Here is a 15,028-nt window from a genome sequence, read left to right on the forward strand (position 1 = left end):
ACTAAGAACAACTTTGTCTTTATGAAATTCCATGCAAGCCTCTGATGAAGGCAACACCTGATTTTCGCGAATACTTCTAGCCGAATTTATGGCTACCAAAAAGTTTGTCTTCCATGACACTAGTTTGATGACAGCAGTTTATTTGGGTTCAAATGCTAATGGCTTATTGCTGACAATACTAAATTAAGATCCCAGACTACATAGGGCTTGGGCACTGGACGTTATAGCCTAAGTAGACCATAAAAGTGACTTTTGATAATAGGATTAGATATAGATATTGTAAGGTCTGGAGCATTAATATAAGCTCCAATAGCCGATAAATATGTACACGATTAAAGGTTAACTCCTGTCGATGCTAAGTAAGACAAAAAATAGAGTATGTTGTCCAGAGAAGGATAAGGAGGAGTCAGAGAATGCTCCAACATCCAAAAGCAGAAACAAGTCCATTTGATTTTATATCAGGACCTCCTTGACTGATTCCTTGCAGCTTGCATAATAGCCATATTATCATCTGACAGGCCAAACCCAGCAAATACTAACTGCTCAGGTAACAGGCAGCTAAGTTGAGCAAGATCGATGAGGGGTGGAACATCTACCCCTCCTGCTGAGACAGTAGTAAACCTATTCACATGTATATACAGTCAGACCTTTGTTGAGCATTACTCAGTTAAATAGTAAACTCTTAGATGATATACATGCAAGTAGTTAGAGTATCATTCAAGTTCAGCAAATTATTTCTTATATTATAGTAAGCAACACAGATATTGGTAAGTACTTTTAGGCAGCCTATACTTTAGAAAGTCCAACCCCATCTGGGAATGAGAAGAGTCTCAAAGTCAGTGAGGGCACTGGGACAACAGGGTACAAGGGCGGGTGAACAAAGAAAGGCAGATGTTGTCAAAATAGCAGGTTTCTTCTATGTTGCAGGTAGATACGAAGTTTAGTTAAAGGTGGTTCGGGGAGGTCAGGCAGACCACCTAGAGGATTGTAGACCACAAGATCAGTGTCCTTATGCTTGGGTGAACACAGTTGGGTTGTCCACCCCAATGTTTCTTAGAAAACTCAGGAGGAGTCCAATTCAACATAGCAAGCACTCAGGTGAGTACCTAGGAGCGGGACGGTACCTTTTCTTGAAGAAAGAAGACGGTCACTGGCGGTTTGCCCAGGTGAGGCGACAGCAGCTCCGGTTCGTATTCTTGGCCTGGAGGCTGAAGAAGGAACTTTGCAAGTGAGCAGGCAGTTAGCTTCTTGCTATGGAATGCCCAGCAGACTATGTTAATGATATTGGCTCGTTGGGACTCGAGACAGGCTTTGGTTCAGTGACGGTTGTCACATGGCAGACTTCTCTCCTTTTCTTAATGCCCGACTTGGAAGGGGAGACGTCTCCGAGTGGGAAAGAGTCACTGTAGGGCCAGCAGGATGTCCATGAAGTTCGAGCCAAAACCGTGCTTCAGGAGACCATGAAACGTGTATGAGCGCGATATAAATAAAATATCATATATCATATCATGCACAGCAAATTGGTCCAGGGCCCAAGGTATTGGGGAATTACAGCACAGGACGGTTGTAGCACTTCGAGGGATGGCTTAAAATGCAGATGGCCTCGAGACTGCTAAGGCCCACCAATCCAAGGGACGAAGTCGTCCGGTCTGGATCTTCCCCGTCAACTAGAAGAAGAGGTTGGAGCACAAGTGGTTACTCAGTCGGCTTTGGCAGTCACTGGAGGTGGCTGCAGATGTACTCCTTTCTTGGATTCTTCGTTCCATGGCTCGACTATCATGGATTCTCCAGGACCATTGCCTTTATTTAGGAACCCAGCAAATCAGTAGATATGCCATATTCAAACTTTGCGTGGTGGCTGTCCCAAAGGGACAGTCAGAACTGGATTCAGACAGACATACTGGAGGACAAAAACCTGCAGAGTTTTGGTGTACTCCCAGATTCCTGTCGTCCCAGACACGCTGGTGCCCTCGGGCAGGCTTCCCAATGGGAGCCCAGCAAAGAAAGGTTAGCAGGACCTCCCACCTTCCAGGACAGCAGAAGGTTCAAGAAAGGACAAGGCATCATAAAGTGGCAAAAAAATAAGACAGGCACCATTTTATATCAATGGTGACCCATGTGTCCCTTACTGCAGCTGCGACAGCAGTCTGCGTGTACGTTTCACAGGAAAATCGGTAGAAAATATCCACTGCCACCAGCCACATAGATTGACTAGTTACTGTAACTAGAAAGTTACAGAAGAAGTGGAAAAAAGGATATTTTGTGTCCCCTAAGCACCACACAAAAGGTGTGGTGTGCTGATTCCACAAAATAACAGTAAGGTAGGAGAAAAAGTATCCCCCTGTCCTTGGAAACTGTAGTGATCACAAGGAAGCTGCTCAAAGAAACACTGCACAGAAAGTGATGTGTGCTGCAATAATAAATTGCAGATGCCTTTAAAATTGGAGGAATGCATTACTCCAAAAAGATACAACCAAAAGGGTTGAAAAAGGTTCCCAAAGATAAATTAAAAGACTGATGGTGTGGAAAAAGGTTCCCACGCACTCAGGATAACTGGTCAAAAATCCAAGAGTCCAGCAAAAAGCGCTGGGGGACTCGCAAGTGGGGCCCCAAGAATTCTGCACAAAAATGAAATTCTAGCTAACAAGTAGCTCTCGTCCAAGCTGACCATCTTAGATCGATGCCGATATCTAATACTATAGCGGCTGTTTCAATGTAGTGAGCAGCTGACTCTCTAAGGTCTTTTGCAATAAGCTTAGTCAGCTGCTCTGGATTTAAAAGCTGCTACCCTCTCTTGAGGTAAATATTTCTCAAAGTCTGCAATTTTTCAGACAGACGGCACTTTTTCAGACTGACTGGGCCTCGGCCAATGCATCCTTTTGTAAACGAAATCCGGATCTGTCAGACAGTTATTGACAGTACACCTCAAAGAACTCTAGGTTCTGAATCAGACCTTTCTGGCACAGGGAAACCTAAAAAGACTTGAACCCTTATCCTATTATGAAAAGCATTGGATGATAATGAGGATTCTTCCTCACATGTGCCTATTTGTGTAATGCTATTACTGAACTCTGATGCACATCCTGCAAGGGTGTAGGTTGCAACGGATCTGAAGCTGCATTACCTGGAGGCATAGCAATTGGAGGGACTGGGGAAGGGGGTGGAGTATGTTGGACTGGAGCTGCCAGGGGCTGAGGGGTTGATCTAGTTCGAGGGATTCCTTCCCTTATCAAGTTTTTGAAATAACCCTTCATTAGTTCAGAGTGCATGATTTGAAATCTTTCAAAAAAATCAATCTTCGAGGATGTTTAAGGTGCTGCAGCTCAGGGAGTCTAAAATGAGGCAGATTGAGACCAAGATGAGGGTGGTCTAGGGTACCAAGTTGGTTGCTGGAATTGAGGAGGTGCCCCGAATCTGAGGGACGAGGATGGTATGGTGTAGGAGATTGACATTGAAGACCAATCTACTTTTACAAAATACTCCCTGCTAACAGCCAGAGGAAGAGGGATATGAGAAGATTTTGAGGAAACTGGAGGTCGAGAGACTGGTGAGGACATTTCTGAAATTTCTTCCGCTGATCGGGAAACCATGATTGAGCAATCCATATCTCTGGCATGGTCCATGGAAGCCATTTTAAGGGAGGTCAGTTGCTGACTATGTAATGACATGCCCTCCTTGGAAGGAAGTGACATTCTTTCACAGGTTGTACTTGTTTTGGAACCTGTACCTGAAGGCAGGATACAGACGCAGGGAGTCTTGCTCAATGTAGAGCTCTCTTCTGATATCCTGGCAGAACCTCTGGGCAAGTCCCAGTAGATTTTGGGTAAAGAAAATCTTTGGAGCTTGCTCCGGTAGGTCAATGACCCCCATGCTTCTGCAAGCCCGGTATATTTTAGATGCTGAGGCATCACCCCTGGTCTCCATGATCCGGTACTAGACCATGGAAGGTCCTCTGTGCTTGCAGGTGTAGGAGCAACAAGGCAACAAAGAATGCTCCAGTGAAAGTCCCCAAAGGGACCTCAGTGCTCCTGACATCGGTAGACGCCAACTTGGCTTCGGAGCGCTCTACAGTAATGCTGTGGCTAACAGGTACAGGACTTACGTACCTCCCGCTTTCACGGGATGCCCGATTTACCCAGTGTCTCGACTGATGTAAAGAAACAAACTCCTTTATTTCACTGGGAGGATACTCATAGAATACTTTCCCTCCATCGTAACAATCTTCACCGTTGGGGCCTAAACAATCAAGGCAGCACGCTTGGGAATCCGCTGCCGCAATATACCTGTTGCATGAAGCGCAGGCTGTAAAACTTTTATTGCCCATCATAAAAGACCAACTGAATCTACAGGGGACGAAGTAAACAATTAAAAAAGGCAAACAAATGGCATAGGGAAACTGTTGCGCAGTAAAAAAAAAAGAATGCATGCTATAGTCGGTGTCCAGTCCCGTCGATGAGGAAAAAAGGACTGACTGATGTTGCCAGTGGGCCAAGTCAGTGGGGCAAGTCATGCCCACGCCTCTCTGCCTGCCGAGAAACAAACATTTTTTAAAGGGAAATTAATTTTGTGCTGTGCCAGAAGTGTACTGGTCCCGTCCTATAGGATGGACACTCCATAAGTATGTAGGAAATGGGACGGGACGTAAGAGTACGTAAGCCTTATGTACATTTATATATAAGTATTAGGTTTAGGTAAAATTAATATTAAAAAAAGTAAAGGGGATCTACACAACACTTCTAAAGTCAGCAGAGCAATTGATGACTTGTAGGAGTGAAGAGCAGTGATTTCCAAACACAAGTACCTATACAAAGCCAGGTATATGAACATATCAAATTATTACCTAAAGGGACAGTACAGGATCTCATACAGACCCAGATAGCCTTTCAAATCAGAAGGAAAAGGATTATACAGGTTGGTATAATTGTAACTATTTTCAAGAGTGAAAAGTTGTACCTTATTAAAATAAATATATAAACGAGAGAATGTACCCTTACCGAAACTGTTTCAAAACAAAAACGTTTTGGGTGAACAGATATTTAATTCTTTGAATCTGTCCCCTAACTTTAGTTTATTCATAAAGAAGGTTAGGTTTTCAAATTCTGGAAATCCTAGGACTAAATCATCGACTGTTTATAAATTTCCACTCGCTTAGTGAGATTACTGTATGTTTCAAAAACAAATGTTAGAGTAATTGTTGTAGTTGTTAGCAAACAGTAGAAAGGAAAACAAAAAAGTCAATTCCTGATTTCAAAAAAGTATAAATCGTGTAATTTTTTAGCAAAAAGCATAACAGAAAATCAACATGGTTATGGTCTCAGCCAAGGGCATAAAGAAAATAAGTACATCAACATGGTACAAATAGTTAAAAGTTCAAAAATACAGAAATTTATATCGTGAGACATGCATATAGCAAAAACAGAAACAAAGAGTAAAAACAATGTTAGTAAATTAAATCACTAAAAAGACATGTGTTGAAGGATGGGATACAGAGAGGTCAGATGCATGATAATAGTTCAATAGATGCATTGCATCAAAGGTCCCATGTAGGAGCTTTTAGTTGTCCCTCCTCCAGTAGTTTATACAGAGCAGTTAATGCAGCAGGGTCATTAGGTACATGATATCGTTTCCTTGCCAACGTGAGGGTTGTTAGTTGGATCAAAAATGTTCCAAAAGAAAGGGGTATTTGTGTTCAGTTTGGTTCCCTGTATTCTTCACGTTTCGGCGGTAGTCTATTGAAACAGGTCCGCCTTCATCAGGGCTCCTATTCAGGGACCCTGTAGGGAAAATATAGGTATCGAGTGAGTGGGGTTGTACTGCGGGTGCCCACAGTAATTAGGGCACTAGTGTAATCATTTATACTCTGAGCACCGGTCGGGAGGCTTACCTGCCGGTGCTTCAAATCCCAAGTGTTCGGGTTCAGGTCCCGCAGGGGTGATTGCCAGGCAACAGGACCAATCACGTAGGCAACCAGGAGATGTGAAGATTAGCATTCAAAATCCCATCTGGGTGTCTCTAAAAGTATAGAAAAAGTGGGGCTGTATAAGAAAGGTGCCAGTGTCTCATATATTAGTGTTAGTAAATTGGAGCTGTACATCCATTTGTTCATGTTTCTGAAAGTAGCATTGGAAACACAACTGTTGTACCTGATTTTAGTGCAGTGTCATTGCTTTTATAATGTTCCAATCCTGTCGGCATCAGGTACAGGTTATGGACCGGTACTGACTTGCGGATGGCTCCTGTGGAGAGAGCAAAGGCAGAATGCCAAGACCTTGTTAAGGTCAGTTTGGTGGCATGATACAGCGGCTGACTGGCTGTAAATGTGGTTTTTAATCTGGGGTCAGAGTTTCATTGGTGGACATATTTTAAATGAAAAAGCCGGGTTTGCAGAATATCCAATGCGTGCATGAAGTTTGCACTGAACGGGTGAAATCTAATCAAGTGCCCTAATATAGTAACCAAACGGAAGGAAGCCATATCGTTGTGGTGCTCATTCAGGTATATGCCCAGCATTTTGTCTCATCTGCTGTAGAGAGACGGCCACGGAGAGCAGCATGCCGAGGAGAGGGGGAGAGCGGGCTGTTAGGCCGGTATGGAGTGACTAGAGGGTGGGAGAAATTACTTGTGTGCGAGCTTGGCGGAATTCGCCGTGAGGGGCTTACCTCTTAGTAAGCATGTTCACTGCTGCATGAGTCGGCAGGGGCTGGTGCAAAATGGAACGGGTAGCGTGCGTCTCGTTCGTGCAGCCTGGAATGGAGGGTGTGCGCGCTCAGCGTCTGTGTTAGCAATATGCCCGTAACCATAGTGATCGCGCATGCGCCAAAGTAGGAAATTGGTGTTGACACTTGTTGCCATGGCGATCACACGTGTAGGTGACTCAGTGTACCTGAGGGGGAAGAGAGAGGCTCTGTGCACAGGGTGCGTCGGGAAAGTCGACAGCTACCAAGGTGTCAGCATTCGCTGTGGTTCACCCTTCTCAGGAGATTCCAAATGCTGTTGAGTGTCACAACGGGTTGTAGTACTGAGGTTGGTAGGGAATTAAGGGGAAAGGTACGTGTCCCTGTTTGTTGAGGAGACCAATGTGGGGTACATAGGGTTATTGGTCTTTATTCAAGTCTAGCTGAGGCGCTGGTTTTAGGAAAATTAATAATTGGAAGAAAACACGAATGCGTGCATTAACAGGACATGAGGTCAGGGAACCCAAGCTATGTTGGGGCTAATCTGGCCAGTCGATTAGTGAGCTTGCAGAGTGAATAGTTTGTAGGTTGCATGTTAGGTGACAAGGGGTTGCGAGTCAAGTGACTGGACTCAGGAGCAGCGTTAGGTCAAAAACAAAGCAAGGTGTCATTTTTTAGTTGAAGGGGCAAGATGCTCCTTATAGTGGTGCATGGTCTGAAGGGTAAACACTCACAGAGTGGGCATATTTTGCAGTGGCGCAAGTGATGTGACTTGAAGGTAGCGCCTGTTCCCCAGTTGTGGTGTCTGTATCAGAAGGTGATATTATACTACCGGTTGGAAAATTTCATTCAAACCATGATGGTAGGAATCCAGCCGATGAATCTTTTCTGAGGAGACTTTATTGGGTGTCAGGACTTCCCTTGATTTTTTCAACAACCCACCAGAGGATGTTATTCGGTGTGTGGTTGGCTGCTATGAAATGTTTCACTAGAGGCGCTGTCAAATTTTTGCATCTCATTTTGGACTTGTGTTCAAAGATCCTGCTGTTGACTGCTCTTGTGGTTTGACCAATGTATCGGAGTCCGCAGGGGCATTCAATACAATAAATCACGTTTTGACTCTTGCAGTTCGTGAGGTCCCCAAATGTCCATTTCCGTTGTCTGATTTGAAAACTGCTCATCTTTTTGGTAAATAGGCAGGCCACGCAGTTGCCACATGGATGATGACCTTGTAGTGGTCTTAGTGTCCGTGTGGGATTTCTACTTGGTTGAAATTGGGAGTGCACCAAGTATTCTTTGATGTTTCTAGCCCGTTTGTAGGCGAATCTAGGGGTTGGTTCGCCCGGCAGATTCAGGCGTGCTATATGCCAGTGTTTATTGATTATTTTCTTTATTTGTGAAGTGTGAGTACCGAAGGTAAGAACACAGGTGAGACGGTCTTCTTTAGTGTCAGTGGTATCCCGTTCTACTTGGAGGAGGTTATCTCTGTTATCTCTGTTACTGTTGCGTGCTCTTTTCCTAGCCTGTTCCAGCTGTTTTTTGGGGTATCCTCTTGCACGTAATCTGGTGGATAGGCTCTCAGCATGTCTATTAAAATATTCAGGGACAGTACAGTTCCTACGTATTCGGAGGTATTGTCCATAGGGTAAGTTGTCTTTGGTGTGTGCCGGGTGATTACTGGCATAGTATAGTAGAGTATTCCTGGACGTGGGTTTATGGTATAGGCCACAAATTAGTTTGCCATCTTTCGTCGAATATATAGATCCAGGAATTTGATCTCGGAACCACTGTGGTCAATAGTAAACTGGATATCGGTGTTGCATGTGTTCAACCAGATCCAGAATGCTGTCAATTGAGGGGTGGTACCGGCCCCCATGAAGATCACATCATCTATGTACCGGTACCAGTGACTAATCTGTGGTTGTCACATGTTGAGGTTTGAAAATACAAAGTCCTTTTTGAATTTGGCCATAAACAGGATTGCCAGATTAGGGGCAAATGCTGCACCCATGGCAGTGCCTTTTGTCTGCAAGTATAGTGAGTTGTCGAAGGTACACACATTTCTGTGAAGCACTATTGACATTAACTCCAAGATAAAAAATAAAAACCACAGAAAACAACAGGAGTACTCTAAAAGTTTTAAATACAGAGATGGCACTGAAAAGTCAAAGAATGCAAGGGGAACAGAGGGACAATGGTAGTTTAAAATGTAAATACATGTTAGTGTCCCTTTAAGACAGTTTAAAGAGTTCTAGAGAGTGTCTCCACAGGGTTTAACAGGAAAAACCTAAGCGGTCTCCAGCAGTTATGGTTCATAGATGACAGAAACCTTTCAGCCGAGTGGCCAGAGGTCCCCAACCAGAGCAGTTTAGATCCTAGGTTCCACTTCAAGAAACCCGGAGAAGGATGGATGCAGAATTTCTAACAACAAAAGGAGGATTGGCACAGCTGGGGTTGGAGGCACACAGAAGATAATGCAACCAGAGTGAAGAGACCTGATGGAGGACCAATAACAATATTGGGGAGGGCAGTGAGGGTCACGTGATTAGGGGAAGGCTGCTGTGAGGTAGGCCTAGGAAGCAGTGGTGCAGATAGATCTTCAAATGTCAAGATGGAGTTGGACTATATGGCAGTTGAGGACTCAGGAGTTTGGCTATATGGCAGTTGTTGATCCAAAAATAAGATGCACAACTGCAACCAGCCTAATACAGAAAAAGAATGTGGGTGGGGGGACTTGATCAGAAACAAAAGCAGGCAATTTCAAATACCTCTACACTTGTAACCATATATACTCCGTTTGGCAGCACATCAAAATGAAGATGCAGCTTCCAAGGAAACTGTAGAAAAAGTATTCCTTTTAGCAAAAACGTGTCAGATCAGCAAATAGTCTAGGCGACTGCTAAAATTAGCAAAAGCAGACCTAAAAATTGATTTCTGACTTAACAGCTACCAAGGCAGCAGATTTTGAACATGAGTTACCATCTCCAGCGTTGCTTTGGATTAAAGACATTAGGACACCAAAAAGCCAGCAAAAGGACTAGGGACTAGCAAAATTAGTCTAGTCAGAAGGACCCCCAAAAGGAATTTCTGAACCCACACAGTCCTCTGGACCATACTTGCGTTAGTAAGATGCTTTCAAACCCATTAACTCGGACAAGGCTCAAAGGATACAGGAGCAGAGTGAGAGCAGCTTTGCACGATTGTTGATCTGTTTCACCAAGCGCTGTCTTGCCAGTATGTACTTCTGAGTTGTTGAGATCTTATCCACACCGACTGGCATCTCCGATTGACACAGCTTGAGCAGGAAGAAGGGAGAGGATAGAGATTTTATACACTGCGTCTAAATCAATATTGATCTATGTGATTATGCCGGAAGAATAATTCTTACAAAAATGCTGAATTTTCTTTATGAAATGTATTTCACATTATAGATATGCACAGAGTTGGAGTGGTGCCTCCCCACAGCTCCCCATACCTCCCCACATGTATTACCCTTAGCCATATATACTTATATGGGATACATTACTCACCGTAATCTTATTTCTGATGCTTGTATCTGCTTAGATTCACATGCTATGCATAAGCCGACATCCAGTGGAAGCTGCAGAGTATTACAGTTGTTGTATTTGAAACTCGAAAAGGGATGTCAACAGGGTGTGCCAGTAATACTATCCCTAGTGTGATGCCCACTGTACCCATGGTCCTTCACACGTCAAGGTCCTTCAGATTGTTTTGTTTCTGGCATGAGGTAGCATGAAGTGTAGTGTGAGTACTGGTGTATCCAAGCAGATAAATATCAGAGAAGCTCATATCATCTATGTACCTTCTCTCAGGGGAGGTAGGATGGGCGCATGTGAATCTAAGTAGATATAAGCATCAGAAATACGATTACGGTGAGTAATGTATCCCTTCTGAGGCTTGTGAAATCTTCTTAGATCACATTCTATGCACAGATTAGACAGCAGTGTTAGGAGAAAGTGGTGGATTGCGAGAAGGTTCAGCGGCAAATAGATTTTTTAGAACGCTTGTCCCACCTGTGTATCTGCTTTGGAATCAGTGTCAATGCAGTAGTGCAGAGCGAAAGTGTGTACTGAGCGCCATGTAGCTGCTATGCAAATTCTGTCTAAGGGACATTTGCGATAAATGCCAGAGTAGCTCCTGTGCTCCTTGTTGAGTGAGCTCTTGGTGTGAAAGGCAGTGTCTTGTTTGATAATGAATAGCACAGTTGTATGCATTGGACTATCCATCTGGCATTTTTGGAAATGCAGTTTCCTTCTCTGCCTGGTTCTACGGAGACAAACAGTTGGATGTTTTCCTAAGCAGTCCAGTCTGGTTTACTTAATAAAGGACCGCCCTCCTTACATCTAGTGGAGTTTTACCTCAGCTGAGCTATCTGGATTCTGGAAGAAGGCCGGCAGCTCAATGTATTGGTTCCCGTGGAATTTGGAAATGAACTTAGGAGATAACCTAGGATGTGTACGTAAAACCAATTCATCTTTGTCTATGACAAAGAAAGGGTCCTGCACTGACCATGCTTGCAATTCGCCAACTCTTCTTATGGAAGTAATAGCCACTCAGAAGGCAGTTTTGTATGTCAGGTGTTTAAGACTTGACTTATATATAGGCTCAAATGGGGGCCCCCCATGAGCTTTGCGAGTACTACATTGAGATCCCAGCTTGGTGGTGGGTTTGAAATTGGAGGGTGGAGTCTCTTTACTCGCTCCATGAATGCTATGATGACCGGCACTTTTCACCACAATACTTTATTCTGGGAGGTGGTGTAAGCTGATAAAGCCACCAGGTGGACCTTTATAGAGTTGAATATTAACCTTGAGTCTAGCAAGTGGAGCATATAATTTAGAATGTGGGAAGTAGTACATTCTATGGGGTTTCTTTAGACCGGCACCAAATAACGATTCTCCTCTACCTTTTGAAATAAGAGTGTCTGGTTTTTGGTTTATCTGCCTCCTTGAGGATATCCATACACTGTTGTGGTAGATTAAGATGTCCGAACTCTATGTCCTCAGGCCTCATGCTGCCAAGTTCATTGAATGTGGTTGAGGGCGCACGTTATGCCCCTGTGTTGGGTGAATAGATTGTTCAGGCACAGGAGTTTGATGGGAATCGCACATCGCCAGTTTACGCATATGTGGATACCATGGCTGCCTTGCCCACATGGGAGCAACTAGGATGAGCGTCATCTGTTCTCTGTGAATCTTGTTCACTACCCTGCTCATTAAAGGAGTCGGAGGGGAAGTACGGGGGGGGGGGGGGTTAAAGCATAAGCAAATTTCCCTTACCAGCTCATCCATAGGGCGTTCCCCCTTGGAGTCTGGTTGGAGGAACCTGGACGCAAAGTCTGGGCATTGCTTATTTTCTCTTGTAGCGAAAAAGTCTAGCGTGGGGTAACTCCACTGTGAGAAGATGTGGTCTACGACACTTGAGTTTAGTTGCCACTCATGTTCCTCTGGTAGGGGATCTCTGCTCAGAGAGTCTGCTAGAGTGTCGAGTACCCCTCGAACGTGTTGGGAGGATAGGAACATCCCCCGTCTGAGTGCCCATCTCCATATTTTCTGTGCCAGCTTGGACAGATTTGGAGAGTGTGCCCCCACCCCCCCCTGCTTGTTGAAATAGAACATTGCAGTGGTGCTGTCTGTTAGGATTTGAACCTACTGGCTCGTCAGCTGCGTTTTGAATGCTTGAAGTGCTTTGAATACTTCTAGGCGTTCCAGGAGGTTGATGTGGTTCTGTGCAGTGAAGTGAGTCCACAGACCATGTGCTGTGTGGTGAAGATAGTGTGCCCCCAACCCAGAGAGTGATTGCTTGCGCTTTCCGGGTCGTGGAATGGTTTTCCCTTTAACAGGCTCTCCTTTGTTTTGTACAAGTGTTGGCGAAACAAACACTAGATCGTCCCACTGACAGCTTGCCTGAGACCATTGTTTCGCCAACCACTCCTGCATGGGGCACATGCGTAGATGTGCGTGTGGAACCAGGTAAATGCACAACGCCATCATGCCTAGTAATGGCATTGCTTTGCGTACGCTTATCTGGCGACCGGCTCGCTTCTACACCACCCTTTACCGTGGCCCGAACTCCCAGACAAATCTCTCCTTCCTAGATGGCGTCACTCTGCCATGCCTGTCCGAGCAGGAGAGGATGGACTTAGATTCCTAAATCACTGAGGCCATTGCACAGTTGCAATCAGGTAAGACTCCGGGGTCCTAAAGGATTCCCAATCGAAACCTGAAAAAAACTGGGCAGCGAGAAAATTGCAAACCCCCCCTTCATAAGATGTTCCTCTGGTCTAGGGAGGAGGGCACCCTCCCACCCGATCTGTGTAGGGCTACGATCGTGGGCATCCCTAAACCGGGCAAACCTCCGAGCAATGCGCCTCACATAGGCCCATATCATTGATCAATTTAGAGGCCAATATTCTCGCTAAACCTCTTGCCAATAGACTGCAATGGGTCATCTCCTCACTGGTTCATCCTGACCAATGCGGCATAAATCGACACAAATGAATATACAGCGACTCCACCTACCGTTGGAACGTGCCCCTATCAAAGATAAGCCACTCGCGTTGCTAGCAGTCGACTTCGAGAAGCCGTTTGATTCAGTAAAATGGGATAGCCTCTGGGAGACCATGAGACGCATGGGGTTCAGCAAAGCCTTTCTGGGCTGCGTACAGTTGCTATACACGGATCCACAAGCTGAAGTGAGGGTGAACGGGTGACCTAATTCCTTCCAGCTTGGGGAGGGCACATGGCAGGGATGTCCTCTATCCCCACCCTCCTATTTGTGCTAGCAATTGAGTCGCTTGCTCTCTGGCTCCGCCAAAGCAACAACTGGTCAGGATTTAAATGGCCGGAAGGTAATGAAGACAGAGTATCCCTATATGCCGATCTCCTAATATACTTGAGTGACCCAACCCGAACCTGCCCAATAGTCACACAGATGCTGACACGCTTCACTGACTTCAGTGGACTGAAAGTCAACTGGGGGAAGTCGGTCTTTTTTCCGGTGAAGGGTGGGACGCAAGCTGTTCCCCAAAACTGCCCATACAAAATAGAGAAGAACGGCTTTCGTTACTTAGGGATCTGGGTCTCCGGGGACCTCTCGAAATATGTGACCCATAATCTGCAACCGATCACAGACCGATTTGCCACCGATGTCTGGCACTGGAAACTCCTCCCCCTAACACTGATGGGGAGGGCTGCACTTTTCAAAATGATGGCTCTACCGCGATATCTGTATATGTTGCAAAACACCCTGCTTAGAATTCCTGATCAAGAATTTGACCGGGTCGAAAGCCTCCTTAAAGAACTGATATGGGGGAGGGCAATCTCAAATCGCACTCACTACACTGCAGAGATCAGTTTGGGAGGGGGCATTGGAGTACCACATCTCCAAACCTATTACTGGGCAGGCCAGTTAGCAGTGGTTAACGACCTACTCCATGGAGACTGAGAATTACCACATATCGGAGCTGAACTGACCAATCTTCATGACACTCAACCAATCCATTTGCTCTACCAACCTCTCACCAGGCCACCGCCGCAAACGATGGTTGCACATACTACCACAGTTTGGAAACAAGCACATATTTTCATCGAATGCGGACACAAGGTGACCACGGTACAACCATTATGGCACAATACTAACCTTGCCGAGGCGAGCAAACTTAGAGCATGGCCCAAGTGGACAGACGCAGGGATCACTACGGTAGTTCACATTCTCGCCGAGTGGGGCATCGCCGCGTTTGAAACCCTGCAACAGAGGTTCCAAATCCCAGACACCTGAGCACTACCATTACACGCAGCTCACTCACGCCCTGAGGAAACATATTTCAGCAAACACGACTGTGCTAGAATGTACACACTCAGAGCGTAACATGCTCACGGTATCTATCCCCACTAAGCTTATTTCTATTCTGTATAATGCTATGACAGCCTTCACTACCCCAGAGCTGTCTAATCTCAAAAGGAAATGGGAAACCGACGTGGGAGCTATAGAACCATAGGATTGGATAGAGGCGCTAATGCACCCGAGCAAAATTGCAATTTCCTCTGGGCTTCGGCTGATTCAACTTAAAATACTGTATCGTGTCTACTATACGAGAACAGCATTGCATGGCTGGCTTAAACCCAAACTGTTTAAGATGCCAAGAGGAAGAGTCACCTTTATACATATCCTGTGGGAATGGCACCAAATTGAAACCTTTTGGAGCAAATGCTGCAATAGACTAACTGAAGTCCTTACCCGCTCCATATCACTTGACCCTAAAACACTGCTGCTGGATATACCTGATGAGGGTGCCACTAACAGGTGGGAGGGACTGTTCCTATCTACAGCCG

At 45.2% G+C, this 15,028-nt stretch overlaps 1 protein-coding gene across 1 annotated transcript in view; it reads right to left on the minus strand.

Annotated features, from left to right (window-relative positions):
- Positions 1-15,028, minus strand: part of NUP205 (nucleoporin 205) — a 1,887,652-nt gene that overhangs the window by 94,210 nt on the left and 1,778,414 nt on the right. Inside the window, exon 40 of the mRNA XM_069628771.1 lies at positions 9,846-9,969. Within this exon, the coding sequence (XP_069484872.1) occupies positions 9,846-9,969 (124 nt within the window). The remainder of the gene's footprint in view (positions 1-9,845; positions 9,970-15,028) is intronic.

This window comes from Ambystoma mexicanum, chromosome 12 (assembly GCF_040938575.1).
Source record: "Ambystoma mexicanum isolate Mex_15411 chromosome 12, UKY_AmexF1_1, whole genome shotgun sequence".
Lineage (NCBI taxonomy): Eukaryota > Metazoa > Chordata > Amphibia > Caudata > Ambystomatidae > Ambystoma > Ambystoma mexicanum.